The sequence below is a fragment of the Haliotis rubra genome, unplaced genomic scaffold, assembly GCF_003918875.1.
Source record: "Haliotis rubra isolate DU_JTF1 unplaced genomic scaffold, ASM391887v1 Scf207, whole genome shotgun sequence".
Classification (NCBI taxonomy): Eukaryota; Metazoa; Mollusca; class Gastropoda; order Lepetellida; family Haliotidae; genus Haliotis; species Haliotis rubra.
In genome coordinates this window covers 895,456-907,656 of record NW_025766081.1, presented here as the reverse complement: position 1 = coordinate 907,656, position 12,201 = coordinate 895,456, and the positions used below count along the sequence as shown (strand labels likewise).

General features: G+C 40.2%; 1 protein-coding gene and 1 long non-coding RNA gene across 2 annotated transcripts in view; both read right to left on the bottom strand.

Annotated features, from left to right (window-relative positions):
* Positions 1 to 213: 213 nt before the first annotated feature.
* The window catches only part of LOC124276236 (brother of CDO-like), a 33,558-nt gene continuing 21,570 nt past the window's right edge, over positions 214 to 12,201 (bottom strand). The window contains exons 6-7 of the mRNA XM_046711907.1: positions 1,559 to 1,618; positions 214 to 314 (exon numbers count right to left, since the gene is read on the bottom strand). Coding sequence (XP_046567863.1) covers positions 214 to 314; positions 1,559 to 1,618 — 161 coding nt within the window. The remainder of the gene's footprint in view (positions 315 to 1,558; positions 1,619 to 12,201) is intronic.
* LOC124276188 lies at positions 5,743 to 7,238 on the bottom strand. Its single transcript, XR_006898442.1, has 3 exons — positions 7,108 to 7,238; positions 6,400 to 6,513; positions 5,743 to 5,836 (listed from the first exon to the last, which is right to left on the bottom strand). It is a non-coding gene; the product is annotated as an uncharacterized LOC124276188 (long non-coding RNA).

The following is a 12,201-nucleotide window of genomic DNA, read 5'->3' as shown; positions in this document are numbered from 1 at the left end:
CCGTGTTCAACAATCAGTCACTCTGTACAATAATTGGGTTAATAAATCAGGCAATGTACACAATGCCTGGAAATTTTAGACAATGTACACAATGACTGAGTGAATCAGGCAATGCACACATTGACTGGTTATTTCAGTCTTTGTACACATTGCCTGATTGTAGACATTGACTGTAACATATATACCATTGACAACCAGATCGTGGTTCTATTCTCACCATATCATGGTACACACAACCGCTCCAATTAGGACAAGTACGATGAACACAACCGTCAACACAATGACCAGAACAGAAGGTGTCCTGTCAAAAGACGCTGAAAGGATAAACGGACACAATGGGACAATGGCTTTACAAACACCCGTTTGCTGTTGCTGTGTGAGCACTCGAGCACTTTACAAAAACAAATGATTCAATCTGGGAAATAACACTTAAACAATATGATTGACAAGTTCTATGTCCCGAGAAAAACGAGATCAATTTGTTCGTTTCTATTACCAGAGTTTCAAATTACCATGGCGTTTGTGTTACAAGGCTGGACGAACTGTTGTTATACTTAATAAAGAACGAGATGCACATCTTACCTGCTGTCGTGTCAACATTCTGCTGGACTGGTGTAGTGGACTGCTTATCATTTCGTGGGACTGTATACAAAGGGAAAATAAAACCCGTCCAGGTGAATTGTCTATTAGTAAAATGGAAATATTTTAGAGTTGGTTATACGAAGGGCAATCATCATCCCCAGCAGCAGCGTCCTCGTCAGTAGCATTACCATCAACCGTCAACACAATGACCAGAACAGAAGGTGTCCCGTCAAAAGACGCTGAAAGGATACACGGACACAATGGGACAATGGCTTTACAAACACCCGTTTGCTGTTGCTGTGTGGGGGGCGGTGGGGTAGCCTTGTGGTTAAAGCGTTCGCTCGTCACGCCGAAGACCCGGGTTCGATTCCCCACATGGGTACAATGTGTGAAGCCCATTTCTGGTGTCCCCCGCCGTGATATGGCTGGAATATTGCTAAAAAGCGGCGTAAAACCATACTCACTCACTGTTGCTGTGTGAGCACTCGAGCACTTTACAAAAACAAATGATTCAATCTGGTAAATAACACTTAAACAATATGATTGACAAGTTCTATGTCCCGAGGAAAACGAGATCAATTTGTTCGTTTCTATTACCAGAGTTTCAAAATTACCATGGCGTTTGTGTTACAAGGCTGGACGAACTGTTGTTATACTTAATAAAGAACGAGATGCACATCTTACCTGCTGTCGTGTCAACATCCTGCTGGACTGGTGTAGTGGACTGCTTAGCATTTCGTGGGACTGTATACAAAGGGAAAATAAAACACGTCCGGGTGAATTGTCTATTAGTAAAATGGAAATATTTTAGAATTGGCTATACGAAGGGCAATCATCATCACCAGCAGCAGCGTCCTCGTCCTCGAGATCAATTTGTTCGTTTCTATTACCAGAGTTTCAAATTACCATGGCGTTTGTGTTACAAGGCTGGACGAACTATTGTTATACTTAATAAAGAACGAGATGCACATCTTACCTGCTGTCGTGTCAACATCCTGCTGGACTGGTGTAGTGGACTGCTTATCATTTCGTGGGACTGTATACAAAGGGAAAATAAAACACGTCAGGGTGAATTGTCTATTAGTAAAATGGAAATATTTTAGAATTGGTTATACGAAGGGCAATCATCATCACCAGCAGCAGCGTCCTCGTCAGTAGCATTACCATCAAATACTAACACTACACGACAATATTTTGAACAATAGTTACAAACTTGAATATATATTTTCTGTCCGTTATGAAAGAGCATCATCACCACCACCATCATCTTGTACATATTTAGGCTACACGAGGTTATGTTGAACAATAGTTACAAACCTATTCCTAACAAGTAAAAGTTAACCTTCTTACGGAAAGAAATATGAATAGTACATGTGTAAAACAGTAAACATTATCATGACCGTACTGACACATGCGTTTATGATTCATTATTGTAGCATGTACAATTAATGGGACAAATCTGCGGCGACATGTACCTTTATTGTAACAAATCTGTGGTAACATTTACATTTAATGAGACAAATCAGAGGTAACATTTACATTTAATGTGACAAATTTGTGACAAAATGTTCATTTAATGAGACAAATCTCTGGTAAATTGTACATTTAATGTTACAAATTGCTGTTTTCTGTTGTTTGTTGCAATCTTCCAGCTATATGATGGCGGGCCGATAATAAGGAACAAGAAGCTATCACTCATGTGGACCAACCTTTATCCTTACAAGGAACAAGAAGCTATTACTCATGTGGACCAACCTTTATCCTGACAAGGAACAAGGAGCTATCATTCATGTGGACCAACCTTTATCCTTACAAGGAACAAAGAGCTATCACTCATGTGAACCAACCTTTATCCTTACAAGGAACAAGAAGCTATCACTCATGTGGACCAACCTTTATCCTTACAAGGAACAAGAAGCTATTACTCATGTGGACCAACCTTTATCCTGACAAGGAACAAGGAGCTATCATTCATGTGGACCAACCTTTATCCTTACAAGGAACAAGAAGCTATCACTCATGTGGACCAACCTTTGACTGAGCTTGTTATTGCAGTTGGATTTTTGGAAGTGATAATTCGACAAACGGATAGGAGATATAATATGATACGATATATCAGCGGGAAGTAGTACTCCAGCTTGATATGTGTGGTAAACTTAAAACAATAAAGTGTGATATTTGGTCATTTGTATCATCAGTGTTTTTATCATATCACAGACACTGTCAGTATCGGATGGGGCGTGACCACCATTTGGGTTGATACAGGCCTTGTGCGTATTGTGGATACAAAACAACAGAAAGCAACCTACAGTCGTTTCAAGTGTCATCCAAAAACTGGCAGCGCAGACCTAGCGTTACTGCCCAGTTCTGGGCCCCGTTTTAAAAAGCTCTCGTAGCGCTACGACTATTGTAAGTCAATGTTACTGCATAGGAGGTACGATTGCTACGAGACAATTTACGAGATCTTAGGCTTACGAGAGCTTTGTGAAACGGGGCCCTGGTTTGCTGGTCCTGTCGTTGTCGTCGGCTATCTCATCCAAGATTATGTTCTGTTGGGAGGTGGTTGGGAGAAAGAGCCGGTCATGGCAGTACAGTGATGATGTGCTCCCTAAGAAAGCATGTTGCAACACGTGAAACATGTATGTGGACATTATCTTGGTGGAACGAGGCGTTACGTTCCTGAATTTGTACATAGGGTAGAGCATGATCTAAAAAATCTCATCCCTGTAGCCTAGCCTATGCCATTCAAACCGCCACTACAACATTCCCAGGTTATTTACGGTTAAAAATTGGAATTTATAAACACGTGACACATAAACAACCACTGCGAGGTGATGACATGCGAAAAAGCACGTGAGTGAATATCGTGCTCCCAACAAACACGGACACATCCAAATTATGCGTCGTGAATTTTTAAATGCACAATCGGTCATCCAAATGGTGCATGTTTACAACGGGAATACAGCAACTGTGCATTATTTGATGTTATGCTACTTTTAATGCAAAAGATAATAACATGAGTTGTGGTGTTTTCCTTAATCAATGTTTCACACTGGGCAGCGTGACACGCCCTTGAAGAGATGTGATGTCAAAATTCAGTTCACAAATTCAGTATCGTGTGTTTCAACCATTGCCGTTGATGCAGGCTTGACAAGGACGACGGGTAGACGACACTAAGCGATTGAAGAAACCCTGGGGGAATATTGTCCTATGTAAGAACCAACGCTTGTCCCAATTTAGTTAACGTCAATGACTGATTCGGGTTTGACGTAAACGTCGCTCCATTTCATCCCAAGCTTGCTCGATAGGGGACAGGTCCGGAGAAACAGCTGGCCATAATCTTTCTGAGGCGTGAAGTTACGCCTCTGTCCCAGAATGAACGGCTGCACATGAGGCCCAATGATCTCATTCCTTTATCGCAGACCTGTCAGATTGCCATTGATAATGAGAAGTTGATGCCTCCCCATACAATAACGCCTTCGCCACTATACTGTCGCATGCTTCAGCATACCGTTCACCTCGCCCACTGCACACCCTTGCTCTGCCATCTGAGATGACCCAGGTAAAACATCGACTCGTCAGTGAACAAAACACGATCCCAATCTTGTCTCCTGTACCGAAGATGTTGTCTGCACCAGGCAAGACGTGCCTGTCGATGACGTTGGAGCAAAATTGGACGTACTGCAGGCTTGTGCTTAGCTACATGTGTATTTATTGTTATGTTCATACTTTTCAAATAACTCTTATTTTATGCAATTTAATGCTATGCAAAGTTACTTTTTTTCAATTAGTATATGTTTTGACAGAGCCATCATTGAAATTTAGGCGTATTCAAAATGGAAACAGAAAAGTCATAGGCACTCACCTATCACCATCAAAGTGACGTTATGGGAGTCAAACGTGACTTCGTTCTTTCCAGTACATCGATATGTTCCTACGTCCTCTTCAGACACGTTCTTGATAGTTACGGTGGTATAAGATAGCTGTACACGAGTAGTGTTAGTCACTTGCTTGTCGTCACGGTACCAGGTGACTACTGGAACGGGTCTGTCAAACAATCACTGGACATATACTAACCTCAATTTGAGGGGTTATTGAACAAAAACTTGAAGGTGTACATCATTTAGTGCTGATCAGGTAGTTATATTCCATTGATTTATCCACCAGGGTCCCCGTTTCACAAAGCTCTCGTAAGCCTAAGATCTCGTAACTTTCCTCGTAGCATTCGTACCTCCTATGTACCTCCTGGAGGAGCGGTGGGGTAGCCTAATGGTTGAAGCCTACGCTCGCCACGCTGAAGACGCGGGTTCGACTCCCTTCATAGATACAATGTGTGAAGCCCATTTCTGGTGTCCCTCGCCGTGATATTTCTGGATTATTGCTGAAATCGGCCTTAAACCATACATACTCGCTTCTGAACTAGAGATTAGAAAGACCACCTGAACCACCGTATCTGTCATATATTTGATTATGTAAAAAAACACATTCAAGAGTGACGATAAGTATTCACACGATTATAAACTCTATATAACAAAGATTTAAGAAGATTTTTATCACGTTTAAGATTAGGTGAATTAAATATTATGAAGAAAACGGGTTAAAGAAATAATATCCCAAACGAATTAAGATTTTGTCCATTTTGTAAGAACATTTTAGAGATGAGGTTCATTTTATGTTTATTTGCCCACAATATAATGATTTAAAAACAAGATATATGTTAAATATTGACTGTAAAGAAAGAAATTCTCTAATTCGTCTTCTTCAAAATGAAAACAACAATTATTTATATATGTATGCAAAATATATTAAGGAAGCGTTTATTATTGTAATAATATAAAAATATGTTTTACTTATTGTGCAAATCATTCCTTTGATATTGCATTATACATTGTACATGGGCTTTCTTTCTTCAGCTGAATTATTTACTTTGATTGACATGTGTTTGTGACTTTTTTATAATGATTCATAAAGTCATACTTATGATGTAGTTTTGACGCTACACACAGGAGAGCTATTGTAGCAATATGGAAATAATTTGTTGGCTTTTATTATTATAAATTATTCTACCAGCAAGAGCAAAGATCGAGTAATACATACACCCACTACACACAAGAGTTTTCTGTCAAACACACTGGATGTATGAATAACTTATACCTGCCACTGAATATACACTGTTGTGTGACGTCATGACCAAGAGAAACATTTGTTGCTTCAGTAGAGTAGATGAGTTTGGGACTTGTTTTGGTGACGTTACCTGCAGACAGAACACCATGAGAAGTAAACCTAACAGGACTGGCATAAACCTAGCCGTTACTGTGTAAAGTACACACCAACCTTATTGGTTGACAAAGTAATAGCAGAATATAGACGTACCATAAACATGTTAACGATGATAAACATAGCTCACCTGAGTTTGAATACATCACTATGTGGAAAAATTCGCAATTGTGGTAAATGAACTTGATTTTTAGAATTCGTCCTCTTATTGCTCTTATAACTTTTAAGGTAAGTGAAGAATCATTTCGTTACTTAGGTTCTGAAGGATAAACCTACCGTCCCAGAAGATCAAGATACAAAAAGACATGAAACCAAAACACTTTTTAAATGTTTTTCAGCGTCCATTTCAATGATTACCAATGAACTACCAACCACATCAATGATTGCATTCCAGCTTAAATAAGCCGATCCAATCCATCCCAAGCTAGATATCTTCACCGAAAAAACAAAAGCTACAGAAGGTCGCATGCCACCCTCAAGGAGAAAATAGGTCGCTTACTAAACCCCAAACTGTTCAATGGTCAACCATGAATTACGTACCTTCCATGACGTTCAACGTGACAGGGTGGACAAGTTTCACTCTGCTGTTACTGGAAATCCCGCATCTATACTCTGCAGTATCTGACACATCCACGTACGCAAAGTGAAGATCCCCTTCAAAAATTAAGCAAACCTTCAGAAAGTGATTACATATTTAATAAGGGTATATATATGAGAAAATCACTTTTGGCGTAGCTTTCAACAGCAGTCCAGTTATAGCATGACATGCAAGCTTGATGTGGAAAGCCAGGAATCACTATCATTTCAGTGAAACTCACAAGCACGGAAAAGGTTCTGACATAACTAGAAATATTATCTGGACGAACCGGGATTCAGTCCCACGTCCACAGGTTTCTGCATGGGCAAGGGAGGTAACTCTGTAACAGCTAATTAAGGCGCCTTACTCAAACAGGTCGATCAGTATCCCCCGGGAGTTATGTAGCAAATGGTTCCAATATATTATTTCGGTAACTTGTTGGTAAACTACAGACGAAGCATTGCATTTGTTCTAACGCTTTGGGGTGGTATGGTAGCCTATTTATGAATGCATTCGCTCGTTACGCCGAAGACCCGGTTTCGATTAGTACAATGCTTGAAACACAATGTTTGTGTCCCTCGAAGTGATATTGCTTGAATATTGCCAAAAGCGGCGCAAAACTAAACTCACACGCTCTAACGTTATGGGGAATACGTTCATAGGTTGCTCACCATGTTTGTCCATTTGTCTTCTGCGGTCAGCAGAGATCTGCTTACTGCCTATAAACCAGTCGTGTCTTCCTGGCTCTCCACAAGTCAGTAATACAGACTGACCCTCTGTTACATTTTGTGTCCTATGTCCTCTGTCCTCTGAAAATATCCATGGCATGAATTGAAGTATTAGATTTTAGACTAATTTTAGTATTAGCCTTTCTACTGTACAGTCCGTTTGTGACAAAATGATACCGATGAATTGCAATCAAACACAAAAACAAATAGACGTGCATTAGTGACGTCAGAGACATGTGATTACTGCTGATTGCCAAAGTGAGAGAAAATGAAAGTCTATAATTTACAAAGTCTATGATTTCTTCAAGGATGAAAATGACGGGGTGACCCAAGTATGCAATTACTAAGTACATTCAGCGAACTGCCTGTGCAGCTGGGTCACGTGTCATCTCGCCAGCTCAAAAATTTGTTGAGAACCCGTTAACGCACGTGCATCTCGCTTTTCGCGCTGTTCCTTTAGTTGCCAATGCGCCCTTGTAACAAACTTAGAAAACGCACAAATAAATGATGATAGTTTCTTAAACAACTTTTTCATTTTGTGACAAAATTTATGCAATTTTTTCTAGAGTTGGTCTGTTGTTTATATTGCAGTCCGCGTTGGTTTGATTCTTTTATGTCTTTTGTTTTTGTGTTTGATTGCAATTCATCAATCATTTTGTCTCAAACGGACTGTAATAAGGTTCCACCTTCCAAACACGATCCTTGGTTACAACGGTATGTTGTTAATCACCACGCCTATGTGTCATTCTTGTAACTGAATAAATAATGACATTTTTGTTGACTTTTATTTCAGTATGGTGTTTGGCAACTTAGATCGTTTATTAACGCTTCAATTTCAAACTAAGTGTCATACTTTTTCTGTCTTGATCACTTTTGATAAAAACGCAAATTGATTTGAAAATAAGTTTTAACGACTCAGTAGTGCCTTGTAGAGTATACATGTATGTCGATCACTGTCACTGTGCTTTTATTGCATCAACTACGACAGTGCCCATGACAACGGCTAGTTTTGAAATCTCAAAAGACATTGAAATCATCTCACCGCCACGGTATCCGCTCATTATTGCTAAAACAGTCCAGATCAGCTTTGTTCCTCGCATTCTATAAAATACGAAATATAAAAAGTAATATACTATACCAAAAAAGAAACGCATAGGCGATTTGTATTTTAAAAATCTATTAATTACCTATCGTCAAAATATGTAAAAAAAGTGATAATAACAGGATTTTGCCTAATTCCACAAGTAATAAAATCGATTTTACCTGAAAATGTTGATTTTGATGAGATTTCTTACAAGGATTAAAAAGGCATCGCCACAACGCAACAGAAATCACCTTCCAGTTGAAATTGTACAGAAAGAGCATGCACTGTCTGACTATAAAATTCCAGATTACTTTTGGAAATTGGCATTCGTTTTGAAGGAGTTTCAAGGTCAAATCACTACGCCACGTCTTGACTCTGCGACACGGAACATCGCCATTGAAAGAATGCACGCTGGAGATTACCAATCTTCTGTTGCCAGGCGTCTGAATGTTAGTCTGAGCACGATATCACGGCTTGCAGCTCGTTACAACCAAACAGGTATAACAAATGACCGTCCCCATAGAGGCAGACCTCGAGTCACCACTGCAGCCCAAGATCGGTACATCCGGGTACTACATTTGCGTGATCGTACTGCCACGGGTGAGAGCACAACAGCCAGGGAGCCTGGACATTGGCGGATATCCGGTCAAACTGTACGGAACAGGTTGAAAGAGATTGGTCTGAGAGCCAGGAGACTCGACGTCGGGACCGTGCTACGTGGTCACCATCGCGCTCAACGTCTCCGTTATCTAAAAGTATCCACTTGGTTGTATAGACATTACCTTCTTCTAAACTGGTGTAAAAAATTATGCAATAAAGTCTATTTGTGGACGAGTTATACATGCTTGAAACTACAACATTTTCGCAACAGATTTCTGGCCTATGCGTTTCTTTTTTGAGATAGTATATATCGTATATCTATTGATGGCGGATGAGTAATGATAATGACACACATTATACAAAACTCCTGGAATCTTAATTTCGTTTTCCAGTAGATTTTGCATCATGACGATAATACACTCTGAGAGCAGATAAATATACCAGCATAAACACACAAACACACACACACACACACACACACACACACACACACACACACACACACACACACACACACACACACACACACACACACACACACATATATATAAAATTGGATACTTACATTGGCCTCGTGTTACTGGGTTCACTCTCGGTGTATTACAAACGATGGAACTGAGGAAGAACGATTGAAATCGTGAAATCGTGTTTCCGTTTCTGGGTCTCACATCTGCACAGGGAAAAGAAAACTCAACACAAACAAGAGAACAGCCATGCTTCTACTCATCCACACTTGAAGTCAAGTAGTTTCTTAGCAAGTGCATTGTAACCACTGTCGAAGTGAAAATAAACCCTTTAAAATACTAAATATCTCTAAATATTGGATCTAAGAAACCAACAAGGAAATTAACTTGAAATCGATTCTAGTTTAGTTTTTCCATGCAAAGGCAATATTAACAAATATCCATGGTTCCTTTCATGATGTGACTACGTGTATTCACTGTATGGTTGTCAATGAAATATTTGCACGAATGAACATCTCACCTGTCAATATATCGGCAGTTAAGGCAAAAGTGAGTGAGTTTGGTTTACCTCGCTTTTAGCAATATTCCAGCAACATCACGTCACCATAAATAGGTGAGTGAGTTTAGTTTTACGCCGCACTCAACAATATTCCAGCTATATGGCGGCGGTCTGTAAATAATCAAATCTGGACCGAACAATCCAGTGATCAACAGAATGAGCATCGATCTACGCAATTGGGAACCGATGACATGTGTCAACCAAGTCAGCTAGTGGCACCCCACGAGTCTCTCTCAACAACACAAGCATCTGAATAACGTTCCCAACGGCGTCTCCAGACTCTCACGGCTGGTGACCCTCGGTCTTCACTACGTGGTCAGTCATCTGCAGAGTCGGTGGCCTGGTACCGTTGCCGAAGCCTGTATATGGTTCTGACGTGGACTTGAAAGGCATTGGCAATCAGCCGGGCGGTTGCTCCAGCTTACAATCGTCCAAGGGCAAGGTTTCGCTGATATCTTGCCAATCTTGGCATGTCGTAGCAATTCAACAACGAATGAATGTTCTCCGTTCTGGGTGGATTTTTATAGGGCAAGAAATGGGGAAACGCAAATACATTTCAATTTGCATGGAACGCACATGCATCAGGTTACCATGGCCGTTGTCGTATTCCGTTTGGGTGATCGGAATTTATGCTCACCTGCTTTGTTGCTGGTCATTAAATAGCAATTTTCCTGACGAGGTAGTCTACAGTTAATGGTCTTTGACAACAATAATACCGAGACATTTCAATGACAAATGTTCATGCAATTTTACTTCGGGTGACGTTTCTTTGCGGTTCGGTATAGTTTATTTCCGTAAAATACTGTTCCGACACGCAAACATTTGGATCAATTACTGTCCCGTTTGCTACATGAAACGACCCCACATATAGAAGATTCAAGTGTTAATGAGTGCGATGGAAATAAAATTGATTATTCTACTCATGGTATATTTGAACATGGTTTTACATCCATGGGACAGTACGGCCCGATATATAGATGTCTCACGTGTTAATGTGTGCGCTGGTAATAAAACTTAATTATTCTACTCATGGTATATTTGAACATGGTTTTACATCCATGGGACAGTACGGCCCGATATATAGATGTCTCACGTGTTAATGTGTGCGCTGGTAATAAAACTTAATTATTCTGCTCATGGTATATTTGAACATGGTTTTACATCCATGGGACAGTACGGCCCGATACATAGATGTCTCAAGTGTTAATGTGTGCGATGGAAATACAAATTAATTATTCTACTCATGGTAAATTTTACATCCATGAGACAATACACCACTGTTATAGACCCGTGAAGATCGCGGAAAGAATTGATCTTCAGTAATCAATGGTTGTCAGTTTTACATATTGTATTGTAGTCACATCCTACTGGGCAAGGATTCTCCTTCTGGTTGTCCACAGATGTAACCAATGTATTGAGGGGTAATAACGACTTAGTCAACTGGAACACTGTATATAGTTTCCCTTTCTTGTTCATCTTAGCTATGGATCCATGAAGATCCGATTTAGAATTGGTCTTCAGCAACCCATGCTAGTCGTGAGAGGCAACTAACGGGATCGGGTGGTCAAGCTCGCTGACTTGGTTTGCACATGTCATCGCATCCCAACTGCGCAGATCGATGCTCATACTGTTGATCACTGGATTGTCTCGATTATTTACAGACCGCCGCCATATAGATGGAGTGCAGCGTTAAACAACCAGCCAATGCTGTACCGTGTAAGTGATGGCACATTGTCCTCACAAACATGGTGGAGTGAAGCAACGCTGACGTCATAGAGAGTTCAATGGGTGACCCCAACTAGCAGGGCCCTTGTCCTTCTCCCCATTGCTCTCTGGATACCGTATTTTACCATGTCTTTTGTAAAGGTCACCACAGTTTGTACAAGTTTATTCAACAATAGCTCCAAACATGAAGAACAGTAAACATCAGTTTTACTATCATATCTTGATCACGTACATGGATATGGTCAGAGATCAATGCTTTATCGAGACAAAACCATCATACTGAATGCACTGAAAATGCTTAATTATTTACATGTTAGGGTTGGAATGTTATATGTCACGGCACTGATATTCTGGTGTCCCCCGGCCGTGATATTGCTGGAATATTGCTAAAAGCGGCGTAAAACCATATTCACTCACGTAACAATAACAGATGTCTAAACACAATATTGGAAAAAAGTGTAATGACTATTGAATGAAATTGCAACTCCTTAACGTGTCCACGTGTTTGTGTATGTGAGATAGAGAAAGAGAGAGAGGGAGTGAGAGAGAGATGGGGAGTGAGAGGGAGAGAGAGAGAGAGGTCCTTTTTATCGTAGTATAAAACC